Genomic DNA, 14452 nt, shown 5'->3' on the forward strand with positions numbered 1-14452 from the left:
CTTCCATTTAGGCAGCCTAGGCAATCACCTAGGGTGCCAGGATTATTGGTGGGTGGCATTTTGCTGGAGGGGGCGGCAGGCAGCTCCGATGGAGCTGCCACAGTCGTGCCTGCGGACGGTCGGCTGCTCCCGCGGCTCTGGTGGAGCACCCGCAGGCACCGCTGCAGCAGCTCCACCGGAGCCACGGAACCAGGGCGTGGGGCGGCGAAATTGCCGTGCGCCTAGGGCGCTCAAACCCCTAGCGCCAGTCCTGGCTGCACATGTGTTTTTTTAACCCTTCCCATCCCTCTGCTGCACCATGTATTTTTCCAGTCCTGCTGCCCTTTCTCTCTGCCCCACCCTCAGCCCTGCCTGCTTCAGGCACCTTCCCAGACCAGGAGGGCTCGCGATGTTTGAGGCTGTTGGTAAATTTCATAATGTAACCCCCCACCCACAGGTAGACTTACATGAACTAGAGGGTGCCCTTAGGGGGCCTATGCATTGCCTGGCTTTGGGCTAGTGAACTGGCAGTGAAGTGACTGGGCCAAGAGAATATGTAGGCTCTAACAACATCCCTAATTAGTATAAATACCACATGTGAGTGGAGCTTTTGTTATAAAATGGGTGGGGCCTGATGGCACCTGTGTATAGGCCTGTGGCGTATAGTGGTACTTTGCTGTACAGGATCAGGTCAAGTTCCGGCCAAACACTGCAGGAATCTGGGAACACTTGGATGAAACCCTGCTGGTAAACTCCCCGGCTCAGGCCTAGAACTGGATCGATTCCTCCAGTGCTGCTCGCCTCCTCTGGCTCCTGAGGTAGCTGGGGTTGCATCTGGATCTCGGTCGTGGGATTGGCTAAGCGTACATCTCTTGGGAGATGGCTTCCTGGGCCATTAGGGGTAGCATGCCCCTAAGTCATGGGTTCAAATCCAGTCCAGCTTGGGCATCATGCTGCAGCTATTGATCAGGCAAAATTAGTCAGTGGGCTCTTATTCAGGCCTAGGAGAGAGGTATCTGAGGCCATATCCTCAGCAGTATTTAGATGCCTGATTTATAGAATCATAGGACTGGAAGGGACCTCGAGAGGTCGTCTAGTCCAGCCCCCTGCACTCATAGCAGGACTAAATATTATCTAGACCATCCCTCACAGGTGTTTGTCCAACATGCTCTTAAAATTCTTTAATGATGGAGCTTCCACAACCCACCTAGGTAATTTATTCGAGTGCTTAACCACCCTGACAGAAAGTTTTTCCTAAAATCCAACCTAACCCCACTTTGCTGCAATTTAAGCCCATTGCTGCTTGTCCTAGCCTCAGAGGTTAAGACGACCAATTTTTCTCTCTCCTCCTTGTAACAAGCTTTTATGTACTTGAAAACTGTTATTATGTCGCCTCTCAGTCTTCTCTTCTCCAGACTGAATAACCCAGATTTTTTCAATCTTCCCTCATGGATCATGTTCTCTAGACCTTTAATCATTTTTGTTGCTCTTCTCTGGACTTTCTCCAGTTTCTCCACATCTTTCCTGAAATGTGGCACCCAGAACTGGACACAATACTCCAGTTGAGGCCTTATCAGTACAGAGTAGAGTGGACGAATGACTTCTTGTGTCTTGCCTACAACAATTCTGCTAATCCATCCCAGAAGGATGTTTGCTTTTTTTTGCAACGGCGTTACACTGTTGGCTCATATTTAGCTTGGGATCCACTATGATCCCCAGACCCCTTTCCGCAGTACTCCTTCCGAGGCAGTCATTTCCCATTTTGTATGTGTGCAACTGATTGTTCCTTCCTAAGTGGAGTACTTTGCATTTCTCCTTATTGAATTTCATCCTGGTTACTTCAGATCATTTTCTCCAGTTTGTCCAGTTCATTTTGAATTTTAATCCTGTCCTCCAAAGCACTTGCAACACCTCCCAGCTTGGTATCATCCACACACTTTACAAGTGTACTCTCTATGCCGTGATCTAAATCAGGGGTCGGCAATCTGTGGCACACATGCCAAAGGCGGCACGTGCTGATTTTTAGGGGCACACTGCTGCTAGCCGGGGTCCCAGCTGCCGGCCCCGCTCAGCCTTCTGACAGCCTGGATTATGGAACCACAGATCAGCAGTGAGATGAGCTGCTCAGCCCACTGCCAGCCTGGGGTTCCATCTGCCACCTGCGCTGCTGGTCTGGCACGCGAAACCTTTTACTGGCACCGTAAACCTTAAATTAATGAAGACTTGGCACACCACTTCCCAAAGGTTGCCAACCCCTGATCTAAATCAATGGGAGTTAGGTGCCTAAATACCTTTGAGGATCATAGCTGAACTGCCCAGCCCCTTGCACCATCACAGGCATGGAGCATGCTCAGCCCTAGAGCAGGGTCCCTCCGGTGGGGAGGCCCGTCCTACCCGCGCTGCGTCAGGGGCCTTCGGTCTGAAGAGCCATCAAGGGAGCGCTGGACTTGAAAGGCTGCGTTCTGTGCACTCGTGTCCCTTTCCCGCAGCAGAGGGCAGCACGGGGTCCCGCAGCCCTGCTCAGGTCTGGCTCCAAGGCTAGAGAGAAGCCTGCAGCGAGAGCATCGGCCTCTTTGCCTGGCTCCCCCCCCCCCCCCCCCGCTAGTGTGGTGTTCCTCGCTGGCAGATGGGGTCAAGCATCCACTGGGACCCTGCCCAGAGCAAGGAGGGCTCGCTGTGCCCGAGGTGCAGGCCCAGAGACACCAGCACCACAAATCGGAAGTTTAGGGTTCCCTGACTGTGGAGTCCAGGCCAGGGCATAGGGAGACCCTGTGCGGTGACACCAGGCAGCAGGTATCATGAGTCAGAGAGAGCCACCAGGTGCCTCTGTGCCCAGCGCCCCTGGCAGAGTCATTACAGCCCAGGCCTAGCTCTTCACCGCCATGGGGGATTGCTACCTGAGACACCCCTGGAGTTCTCATCCGGGTCACACCACGTCCCACAAGCTGCCCAAGTCCCCATTGCCCAGAATCCCTTGCTGTTGCTGCAATACACCAGGAGCGCTGGTGCCTGTTGGTGGCTGTGCCGTCTGAGGTCAAAGTTACGGCCAGAGTGCCTCCAAATCCGACCATTTCCCATGGCCACGGTGCACTCGCCCGCTCAAGCTGTCGTCGACGGAGGGGTCAGACCAGCTCTGCCTCCTGAAATGCACCGGGACATAACGTAGACCCCCGGGAAATAACCACATTACCCTGCATTCTTTCTGTGCTTTGTGCACTTATCACGACTGCTACAGACCCACAGGCTGTAATTACTGGGGGGAGGGGGTCCCTTTGCAACCAGAAGAGCCCATTTTTAGATGCACCCTTGGATTCCATCGCCATCCCCAGCAAGTATTGGCAGGGCCTCGGTGAGACACTCCAGATGGGGACTATTCAGAGCAGGGAATCCTAGAAACCTGGAACCACAGGGTTAGAAAGGACTGCAAGGGTCATGTAGTCAACCTCCCTGCTCCCTGAGATGCAGGGTTTGTTGCGTTGACTGGGAACCATTCCAAACCAGTTTGGGTGCAAGCTGCCCATTCCCAAAAAGCCGTTGCTAAACGCTGGTGACCATGCTCCACCGTGGAGAACAGCCCATGTGGGAGCTGCTCAGTAGGTGAGGAACTGCAGCTGCCCTTTCTCTGCATGCCAGCCCCTCTGCTCACGTGCTGACCAAACTCTGTGTTAGGATATAGATATTCAGGCCTGTCTGCAAAGGCCTATACTTTAAGAATGTAGGTGGATTCTTATCACTTAGCTAGTTATAGAGGTATAAAAGAAAGAATCAAAGATCACTGTCTGTGGAGTGGCCTTCTCTTCCTGTGACAGGCTAAGGCCTTCAGCTAAGATGTAGTTAGGCAGCCATAAGCTGGGAAGTGTATTGTCACATCCTCACATTCCAAACTAGTCACATTGAAATAAGGTGCTATTGGGCTATTAGGAAAACAATCCTGTCCTGATATTTCTGTCACCTCCAGAGAAAGGGAAGAGCCTAGAAGATGTAAAAGGAAACGTAGTTTGATAGCGTCCTCTGGTAAGAACTCACTTATCAATAGACACAGCTGGAAAACCCTTATGTCTGTATAGATGTAGTTGTGAAATCCTCACTTCTGTATTGTTTTGTATGTTTATTTGCATGGTCTTTGTCTGGTTCTGTGATTGTTTCTGTCTGCTGTATAATTAATTTTGTTGGGTGTAAACCAATGAAGATGGTGGAATATAATTGGTTAAATAACCATGTTACAATATGTTAGGATTGGTTAGTTAAATTTCAGTAAAATAACTGGTTAAGGTCTAGCTAAGCAAAATTCAGGTTTTACTGTATAATCTGCAGTCAGTCAGGAAGTGGGGTGGTGGGAAATGGGACCAGGGACTGGGGATGGGGAAATTAAAATCATGTCTTCCTAAAGGGGGAAATGGGAACAGGGGATGGGGACAGGGACAGGGACACAGGCAAGGCTCTGTGGTGTCAGAGCTGGGAAGGGGGACACTGAGGAAGGAAACTGGAATCATGCTTGCTGGAAGTTCACCCCAATAAACATTGAATTGTTTGCAACTTCAAACTTTGGGTATTGTTGCTCTCTGTTCATGCAAGAAGGACCAGGAAAGTGAACGGGTGAAGGAATAAGTCCCCTAACACACTGCAGCAGCAGTGAAAGGGTTAACGCGGCTCTGCTTTCTCCATCTCTGTGACCGACAGACCCAGCACCCCAGATCTGACCATCGTTCCCCCATTGGCCCCTATTTCTGTAAATGGACTGAGCCAGGAACCCAGATGGGGAAACCTGCCGTCCCCGAGCCAGGTGCCAGCTCAGGGTCTGGCCCCTATGACTGGTAGGACCAGCATCGCTGACCCAGCTCCCCCCCCCCACCCAAATCTGAGTCTGAACTGGATCCCAACTGTCCTCGATTTCTTAGATGGGCAGACACAGCCTCCCAGCTCCAAACACTCCTGGAGTTCTGTAGATGCTCAGAGCCAACCGAACTTTGCAGATAGTTAAACCCCAGCTCTGGGGAGGCCTGTTCCCCACCCCAATTCCCACCCCAGCTGCCCTCCACTCCCCCTGCCTGGTTCCTCCCACACAGCAGAGTCCCCGCTCTTTGCTGGAGCTGGACATTTGTTAGCAATTAGGGCTGGCGGGAGGGAGCGGGGAGCAGCCTGTCTTCTCCGGCACATACTTTGTGTGTCGTACTCCGGCGGGCAGGCGAGCTCGGGCGGAGAGAACTCTGACGCCGGCTCGCCCCAGCCAGCTCCCCAGGCCGCGGCCATGGGAGGGGTGGAGGCTGCCAGGGGAGAGCCGCTGCTCAGGGTGGTTTTGAAATAGCGAGGAAGTTGATCTGGGCTGCCGACCAAGGAGCGAGAGGGAGAGAGGAAAGGGGGAGCCTGGAGGAGCCAGGATCATGCACTCGGCTCGTTGAAGCCCAGCAGGCCAGACGGGGATGCCTGTGGGGAGAGGCGACCCCTGTGCAGAGCGCTAAGGGGGAGTACGTGTTGGCAGGGAGGGGGCTGTGGGGCCTTTCCCATCCAGGGGCTGACCAGCCTCCCTCTCCCCAGAACCCGCTTGCTTGGAGTCAGCAGCAGCTTCTGGACCCTCCGTGCCACTGGCGAGAGGACCATGAAAGGTGAGTTCTGTGCCCGGGTACGGCGGCCTCGGGCGAGGTGGTAGTTTTATCCAGCCCAGGGTTAAGGGGGCCGGGGAGGCAGCTGGCTGGGAATGGATCCAGTGACCTGGGACTGCTGAAAGTGGGGAGGTTGAGGAGAGACAGGCAGATTCACAGATCCCAAGGCAGGAAGGGACCCCCTGCTCTGAGCCTCCCTGTCTAACGGAGGCCAGAGACCCTCCCCTGGTATAGACACAGCATTGAATTCAGATACAGAACTGAGGACAGTCAGCCGGGGTAGGGCAGAGAGGGTTTGGGAGCAGAGAGAGGAGGGGGCAAGGGATAGTTTTGTGGGACAAAGTGGGGAAGGGGCTGAGACACTGGAGTCAGGAGTTGAAAGGTGAGAAATCCCCTCTGACCAGCCCCTCACTGTCTGTCCCAACCCCCCCTCCTCCGTCTGCCTGTGGCAGGATCCTGAAGAGGGAGCCCCCAGCACAGATCCAGGGCTTCCCCAACCCTGTGCCAAGGATGTCGTCCCCTCGGTGCAGTGCATGTCCATGGGGACTGGTGCAAGGTCATCCCCACGAGGAGTTGCCTCCCCGTCCCCCCGGGCCAGCTGCTGTCCCTCCCCGTCAGCCCAGCCTGTGTGCCATTGTGCAGTGGTGAGCAAGGATGCTGCTAGCCACCCTGCCTAGCAGGATTCATCCTTCCTGGTGCGCAGGGGAGCACGTGGCAGGCTGCCAGCTCCAGGATAGGGAGTGGGATTGAGTCTGTTCCATGCCAGGGTACTATGGGGACAGCTAGAAATTGATCCCGCTCCCACTGAAGTCCTGGGGCAGGAGACAGAGGGACACAGAAGGGACAGAGAACCAAGGCCAGGAGAACCACATGGAAGCTTCTCCGATTGCATCTTAGCTCATGGTGATTTCTGAGTCCCCGCCTGGCAGCCCCCTGCCCCCTGTAGCCGCTGCCGTATCTTCACCCCTGCTTAGAGACACTGGAGAGCATTGCCTACCCCCGGAGCGGGGTGCTTCGAGGGCTACGTCGCAGGTTTGGAAGGTCCTAAAGCCACAGTTTCCCTGCCCAAGAAGGTCATACAGGAGAAAGAGTTAGTGATTGTAACATGGTTGGAGGATGCCATGATAATGGGTAAGGACTTGACAGCTACATGGGAGGGTTGGCTCAGCCTTTTGTCTTTTCAAGGCAGATAAGCTGAGTTCCGTGCAGCGGGGTCCCTCCACCCCAGAGCGGGCCGCATTTCAGGCCTGCTGCCTGCCTGTATACAATGTGTAAAGCTCGCTAGGTTCAAAGGCAGTTTAGGATGATGGCGGGGGCTGATTCTCATCGGAGCAGGCCCAGCCATTCCACCCACCCACACACACGCTCCCTGCAGCTGTAACGCTGGCACCTGCGGGGGATCGGAAAGCAGTGGGCACTGGCTCGTGCTCTGCTGCGGGGCAAAGGGCGGCAGCTTGGGCGTGTTCCAAACTGGCCACCCAGCAATAACCACCCGAGGGCTGAGAGTTCCAGCTAAACCGTCAGCTCACTCCCACCCCGCCGTCAGATGGCAAATATTGGAGCCGCTCACCGTGATGCTGCGTGTGATGGAGAGTCAGAGGGCAGCTTTCCTGCCTTGGAAAATGAGATGTGCCCGGCCGAGCTCCAACCTGACAGCCCCTTTCAAGGACTCTCTTCTTTTTGTAAATGAGAGGGAGTTTTATAAGCTGTTGCTAAATGCGACCCTGTCAGAGGCTGAAATTCAGGCCTCGCTGACTATCTGTTTGCAAAGCCTGTGGAGTCACGCATGGAAAACGGGGTTAATTTAGCGCTCAAGAGCATTTGCTCAGAACGCCGCGAGCATTAACTAGGAAGCAGGAGCACAGGCCTGGAAAACCTGCCTTACAATGAAAGAATTCAGGAGCTCGGACTGTTTGGCTCATGGAAGGGCAGGCTCAGAGCGGTGACTGAATCAGGGTCTGTATGTTCCTACGCAGGGGGAAGATCTCTGATATTAGGGGACCCTTCAAGCTACTGGCAAAGGCAGAACAAAGGCTAATGACTAGGAGTCGAAGCTAAGGCCAATTCAAGGGTAATTAACCACTGCAACAATTTACCGAGGGGTGTAGTGGATTCATAGAGTCATCGGGCTGGAAGGGACCTCGTTAGACAATCTAGTCCAGTCCCCTGCACTGAGGCAGGACTAACTATTATCTAGACCGGCGGCTCTCAAACTTCTTCACATCATAACCCCCTTTTTGACAATAAAAATTACAACATGGCCCCAGGAGGGGGGACCAAAGACTGAGCCAGCCCGAGCCCCAGGGGGGTGGCACGTGGGACAAAGCCGAAGCCCAAGGGCATTGGTCCCAGGCAGGAGCCTGTAATCTGAGTGCCGACGCCCAGGGCTAAACCCCTCGGGCTTCAGCGTTGGCCTCAGACCCCAGCAAGTTAAACCAGACCAGACCTGGTAATGTTGTTAACCCACCGTTTGAGAACTGCTGGTCTAAACTATCCCTGCCACGGGTTTGTCTAACCTGCTCTTAAAAACCTCCCTTGACAGAGATTCCACAACTCCCTCTTGGGTGACCAGATGTCCCGATTTTACAGGGACAGTCCCGATATTTGGTTCTTTTTCTTATATAGGCTCCTATTACTCCCCACCCCCATCCCGATTTTTCACACTCGCTGTCTGGTCACCCTGCCTACCTCAGCAATTTATTCCAGTGCTTAGCAACCCTGACAGGAAGTTTTTCCTACTGTCTAACCTAAATCTCCCTTGCTGCAATTTAAGCCCATTGCTTCTTGTCCTGGCCTCGGTGAGTAAGGAGAACAATTTACCACCCTCCTCTTTGTACATACTTAAAGACCATTATCATGTCCCGCCTCAATGGTCTCTTCTCCAGACTAAACAAACCAACTTTTTCAATCTTCCTTTGTAGGTCACGTTTTCTAGATCTTTAATCATGTTTGTTGGTGTTATGCACTAACATTATCAGTGTACTGTCTATGCCATTGTCTCAATCATTTCTGGAGATATTGAATAGAACCAGACCAAGAATAGATCCCTGTGGGACCCCACTCGTTATGCCCTTCCTGGACTATTGGTAACTACTTTCTGAGTATGACTTTCCAACTGGTTGTGGACCCACCTTATAGTAGCTCCACCTAGGTTGTATTTCCCTAGTCCACTCATGAAAAAGTCACATGAGACAGTATCAGAAGTCTTATTGAAGTCAAAGAGTTATATCTCCATCACTTGCAATTTTTCAATTGTGAGTGGATTTTTTTAAAACAGCTGCTCTAGTTCAGACAGGAATTAGGGCCTGTGTGATGCAAGTCAGACGAGATGATCACAACGGTCCCTGCTGGCTTTAAAATCTGCAATTCTCTGAGTCTAGGCAACAGCCACACCCAACTAATCTCAGTCGTCAGGCTCACTAGCATCGGGACACGGACGGGCCACTCACTCCCCCACGCTCCCTTTCAGCTCAACCGACAGGCAGCTTCAGTCAAAAAAGAGAACACAGTGCTGGGAATAACTAAGAATGGGATAGATAATAGGACAGAAAATATCATTTTGCCTCTATATAAATCCATGGTACACCCACATCTTGAATACTGCGTGCAGATGTGGTCGCCCCATCTCAAAAAATATGTTGGAATTGGAAGAGGTTCAGAAAAGGGCAACAAAAATGATGGGGGGTATGGAACAGCTTCTGTATGAGAAGAGGTTAATAAAACTGGGACTTGTCAGCTTGGAAAAGAGATGGCTAAGGAGGGAAATATGATTGAGGTCTATAAACTCATGACTGATATGGAGAAAGTAAATAAGGAAGTGATATTTACCCCTTCTCATAACACAAGAACTAGGGGTCACCCAATGAAATGAACAGGCAGCAGGTTTAAAACAAACAAAAAGAAGTTTTTATTCACACAATGCACAGTCAACCTGTGGAACTCCTTGCCAGAGGATGTTGTGAAGGCCAAGACTATAACAGGGTTCAAAAAAGAACTAGATAAGTTCATGGAGGGTAGGTGCATCAGTGGCTATTAGCCAGGCTGGGCAGCAATGTGTCCCTGGCCTCTGTTTGCCAGAAGCTGGGAGTGGGCAACAGGGGATGGATCACTTGATGATTCCGTTCTGTTGATTCCCTTTGGGGCACCTGGCACTGATCACTTTCAGAAGACAGGACACTGAGTTAGATGGACCTTTGGTCTGACCCGGTACGGCTGTTCTTATGTTCAGTGCACACATCAAAGGACTGAAAATCACCCTTAATAATCCCAACCTCCCACAGTTACGTTAGTTAATAACTTGAGGACCAGCATTGTCTTCAGACTACACTCCCAACTTCTCCACACCCAGTAAGTGAGCCAGAGAAGTCGTATAGAGTGGCAGGACTGCTCAGCGTGGCTCACCTTAGCAAGAATGCAGGTGTCTCCCATCCAATTTGCACGAATAGTTGCTATGGACTCATGAGCCCCATTTCAGATGTGTTCATAATATGCTGTCCAAGGAAATAACCAAGGAGCTAGGTCTGAGTTATGGTTGGGCGTTGGCATGTAATTTGTCACTTGCTTGCTGCTTTGTGTGTCCATTGGTACAGTGTTTGGCTTGGCCTCTTCATATGTGTTCCTGGATGGATGCAGAGAGAGGAGATAGACCTGAGAGGTGAAGCATGCCTAACGGTTAGGCCACAGACAGAGCATAACAGCTATTGGATTCTATTCACAGCCCTGCCATTGACCTTACTTTGTGGCCTTGGGCAAGTCATGCCCCCCATGCCTCAGTTTCCCCATCTATGAGATGGGAACAATGACACTGGCCTCCCAGTCATGGACTGGGAGGCTCCATGTTTGTCATGACAGCCCTTTGCCATCTTTGTGGTGGCAGTTTGCATCTGGGATTTTTTAGATACGAACGCTAAAAGGGACCCTTTATGATCATCTAGTCTGACCTCCTGAGAACCTCACCCAATACTTTACCCATCCCATTACTGCTGGCAGGAATCATCCGCAGTACCTCCTCTTCTCTCTCTGGCTATGTGCGGGGAGAGCACAGTCAGAGCTCTGCTGGAAGGAGCAGGTATGTTGTACCCCGGAATCAGGGATGGTCAGGTCTTGCTGGGGCAGGGCATCTGGCGCCAATGACCAAGGCCAAGCACCAGGGTTAATGCCAGGGCAAACTGACCTCATGGCTCTCGGGTGATTACAACCTGCTTTGGCCTGGCCTCCCAGCTTGGCACCGTGCCCTGACACCACTGAGAGGTGGAGTGCGCCCATTCGGGGCTGCAGGCTGCCTTGCTGGTGTCCACAGAGGGGGGACAGGAGGCGCAGGAGCAGAACGGCTGTGCAGGTGTCTGTGAGCAATATGTGCACCCTCGGGAGGTCTCTGGTGAGATCACAGGAATCAGCAGAGCACGAATCAATTGGCTTTTTGATTCAGTCACAACCAGGAGACCAGACTGTCTTGCTGGGTTGTTTTGTTAAAAATACTTGACTGACCATGCATTAATATAATCACAAACAGGTTTAAAACCACAAACATTAAAATCTTGTATACAAACAGTTTCCTCTCCCCTCCCGGGTGTGTGTTTGGTAACTTTTGACCTTGCTTAGAGAGCTGGTGTTGCAAAGAAAGACGCATGAAATCTTTGTGCAGGAGCCTGTAAACGTGCAGAACTCACCCAGTTTTGCAAGTGGTCACAAAGCCACACTTGGGCTGGGTGCCCTTGCAGTGTGGGTGTTATGCATCGCAGAGGATACCTGCTTACTACTGGCACCAGATAAGGGAGTTACTCCTCTAGCTCAAGTCTGTGCTTTGGTGCTGAAGGTTGTTGGTTCAGACTAAGCTCTTGGACCATGGTGCAGGAGGCTTCTCCATCTCGTGAACCTAGACCTAGCTCAGAGCAAACCTGCAACTGATTTATGGGTTCCCATCAATTATACGGGCTTGTTCTGAGCTCACCTTTCTTAATCATTCCCAGCATTCTGTTCACTTTTTTGACTGAAGTTGCCTGTCCAGGTAGCGCTTCCAGATTCCTGTAGCGTTTGGCTACCTGATCAGGTGGGAGAGAGACGCTGGAAGTCGGAGACCTTAAGTGGGTGCCCTCGAGGGATCCCGGAGGGGCAATATAGGAGCAGTTGCCCTGAACCTGTGACAACATCCAACCAGGGGAGCATATTGTAGCGGTGATGGCACAGATGCGAACTGGGCTGAGACCGCCCAGCTCATCCTACCCAGAAGCTGACGGGAACTGCTCTCGGTTGCTCTGCCGCTGGCCTGCGTCTAGAGAGGAGAGGCTCCCATTCTCTTCCCTGATCCGGACCCTGTGAATGTCTCCCTGCTGGGTATTCAGTGGTGCTGTCCTTCGGCAATGCGAGGGCAGGCTGCTGGGGTGTTATAAACCACCAATGTAGCTCTTCTGATGTCAGTGGGGTTAGTTACTCCTGAATTACACAGGTATAAGTAAAAAGAACGAGGAGTCCTTGTGGCACCTTAGAGACTAACAAATGTATTTGGGCATAAGCTTTCATGGGCTAAAACCCACTTCATCAGATGCATGGAGGTATAAGTGAGAGCAGAATCAAGCCCTGTGTCATTGTCAGTTCTGCATGGTTCATGATTCTAGGGCCGTGTCAGTGAATCATCGCAGAATTTGTAAACCTCAAAACCTGCAGGTTTGCTGTTTCCTGTAGAATGCATAAGAAGTAGAGTTGGTCACAGAATGAAAACAGTAACTCGGGTTTGCGAATTTACTCCCAGATAAACGACTGGCCTTTGTCCATAGAAAGCTATTGTGAATGTCACATTTTCATGTATTTTTGTGCTCTTCTAGTTTTGATACGAAACCTGGGGATTTTGACAGAGTTTTGCACTTTGAGATAAGAGCTTTGGGATGGAGCCAAACGCAGATCAAAACTGCAGCAGGTTTTCATAACCCCCATATTGCAGAACTTCCCCAGGCCCTGATTAAGGGGGAGAATCTTTTTTTAGCCTTTTCAATTTCACTTCCAAGCAGTAAATAACAAATTGTTCTTTCTTCCTGGTCTGTAAAATTCTGGCTTTGGCAGGGGATTCAGCCACTCAGCGTGAAACTGACTCTCAGCTATTTGCATAGTGTGATCCTATTGGCTAAACAGTCCTGTTTCATGGTAATTACATCAAAGCCCTGAGATGTGGCTTGTCCACGTGCTAGAGATCTCAGTGGAATTTTTTGGACATACCTGCTAAGTAAATTTGGTTACATCCAAGGCTGACAGATGGTTCCTAGCCATCGTCTGATTTCCCTGGGCACTAGGACTGATCAGGAAAATCAGTGTTCATCTAATTCCCTAATTGATTAGACACCTGTCTAGACCTTGGCAGTGAAGTGGGAAATTCCCAAGACTGTAGAAGGACAGTGCAAATCCTAATTACTACAAAAATCTCATTTAACCGCTGAGGTTTTTCCCCCTATGTTCTGTAATTTCAAAGAAACTCCAAAGCATGTTGTTGGAGTCAATATAGCCTGCAACCTTCCTATTACTGTACTTGGGGGGAATGCCAAGAATTGGGGTTCAGGCCCAGAAAAATGTACAAACTGTGTTCCAGATGGACGCTGATAAACACCACTTTTTATTACCTCCCTGGTGACTTTCCAGCCCTAAAGGGGCACGGGTCATCTATCTGCTGCAGAAACGCACGCCATCCTTTGGCTCCGTAAAGCAAAATGTGGAGAAGAAGCCTCCAGATGTGGAGTTGTCTAAAGTAAGATGCTTAGTCAGGATGAGGCTAAGCCAAAATCATGTCTATGTTCAACATTCTCTCCCAGGCAGCCCTGGAGTTTAGTGGGAAGTGGTTTGAAAGCACAGTCGGTATTTCACAATTGGCTTTCCTGTGTTTATGACATGCCAAGGTGAAACCCCAATCCAACCACCCTCAGAACCCACTTCCGAATGTTACAGCTCAAGAAATACAGTATTTGGAAGCAGATTAGGCCTTATTAATCCCTTTATTCCATGCAGCGACTCGATGAGGAGGAGCTGAATTGTGCATATTATCTGCAGTGTCAGGGGAAATTAGACTCAGACGAGATCTCTTTTTTCCCCTTTCCTGTACTGTGAAACAAAACACGCTTTCCTGGTCTACTTTACCCAGTTCGTATCTGAGCTGTCACCGCTACATGTTCCCCTTGTTGGATGTTATCACAGGGTCAGGGTAACTGCTCCTGTATTCCCGCTCCAGGATCCCTCTAGGGCACCCACTTATGGTCTCCGGCTCCCAGCTCTCTGGGCCGAGACCCGCGTCTCTCTCCCACCTGACCAAGGTTTTGTAAGGCTGCCCAGCCCCCTGCCAGGCACTGCAATATCTCCAGAAAGCCAGTCTGCGTAATGGCCAGCGGCTGTGTGTTGTGTTCTCTCTGAAGGCAGACGGTGTTTTCCCCAGCAGAGCACATTTCGTATAAGGACAGAGAAGCCTATGGAGAAAATGTAAAAAACCCAGGAAACGTCCCTGCACACTTACCAAATGTACCAGGATCCCTCCATCGGTCTTGTGGGGTCCTCGTAGGCCAAAGACTTTCCAACATTTCAGCGAGAGTTCCAAGATCCTGTCTGCTTGTTGAATCGAAGGGAAGACTCTGAATCTGTTCAAACTCAGCCTTTTATACCAAAAGCCCTGACTTTGGTATGGGGTCTCTAGAAAACCCAGCAGGCAGCACCTCTCTGGAGTTGTTCACAATCTCAGTGACTCGTCTTGATCCTCCCCGGGCCCACTCCCACCCCCACCCTGCCATCTCTCCTTCCTGGAAGAGCCGAGGAGTAGAACCCAATCACACACAAACCTCTCGTCAGTGTAACACAGAGGTCCCCGAGACGCAGCGTGGGCTTTGATCTCCCTCCTCAGAGCA

General features: G+C 51.3%; 1 protein-coding gene across 4 annotated transcripts in view; it reads left to right on the top strand.

The window, feature by feature from the left end:
• The first annotated feature begins 5109 nt into the window (after nucleotides 1-5109).
• SCARA3 (scavenger receptor class A member 3) overlaps nucleotides 5110-14452 on the top strand; it is a 39153-nt gene continuing 29810 nt past the window's right edge. For 3 of the 4 annotated variants that reach the window (XM_030555094.1, XM_030555095.1, XM_030555097.1), the window contains exon 1: nucleotides 5110-5582. In XM_030555094.1, coding sequence (XP_030410954.1) covers nucleotides 5576-5582 — 7 coding nt within the window. In that variant the 5' untranslated portion in view covers nucleotides 5110-5575. Of the gene's footprint in view, nucleotides 5583-7555; nucleotides 7651-14452 lie in introns of all 4 variants that reach the window. The other variant, XM_030555096.1, reaches the window with a different exon arrangement.

Source organism: Gopherus evgoodei, chromosome 3 (genome assembly GCF_007399415.2).
Source record: "Gopherus evgoodei ecotype Sinaloan lineage chromosome 3, rGopEvg1_v1.p, whole genome shotgun sequence".
In the NCBI taxonomy this organism is placed as follows: Eukaryota; Metazoa; Chordata; order Testudines; family Testudinidae; genus Gopherus; species Gopherus evgoodei.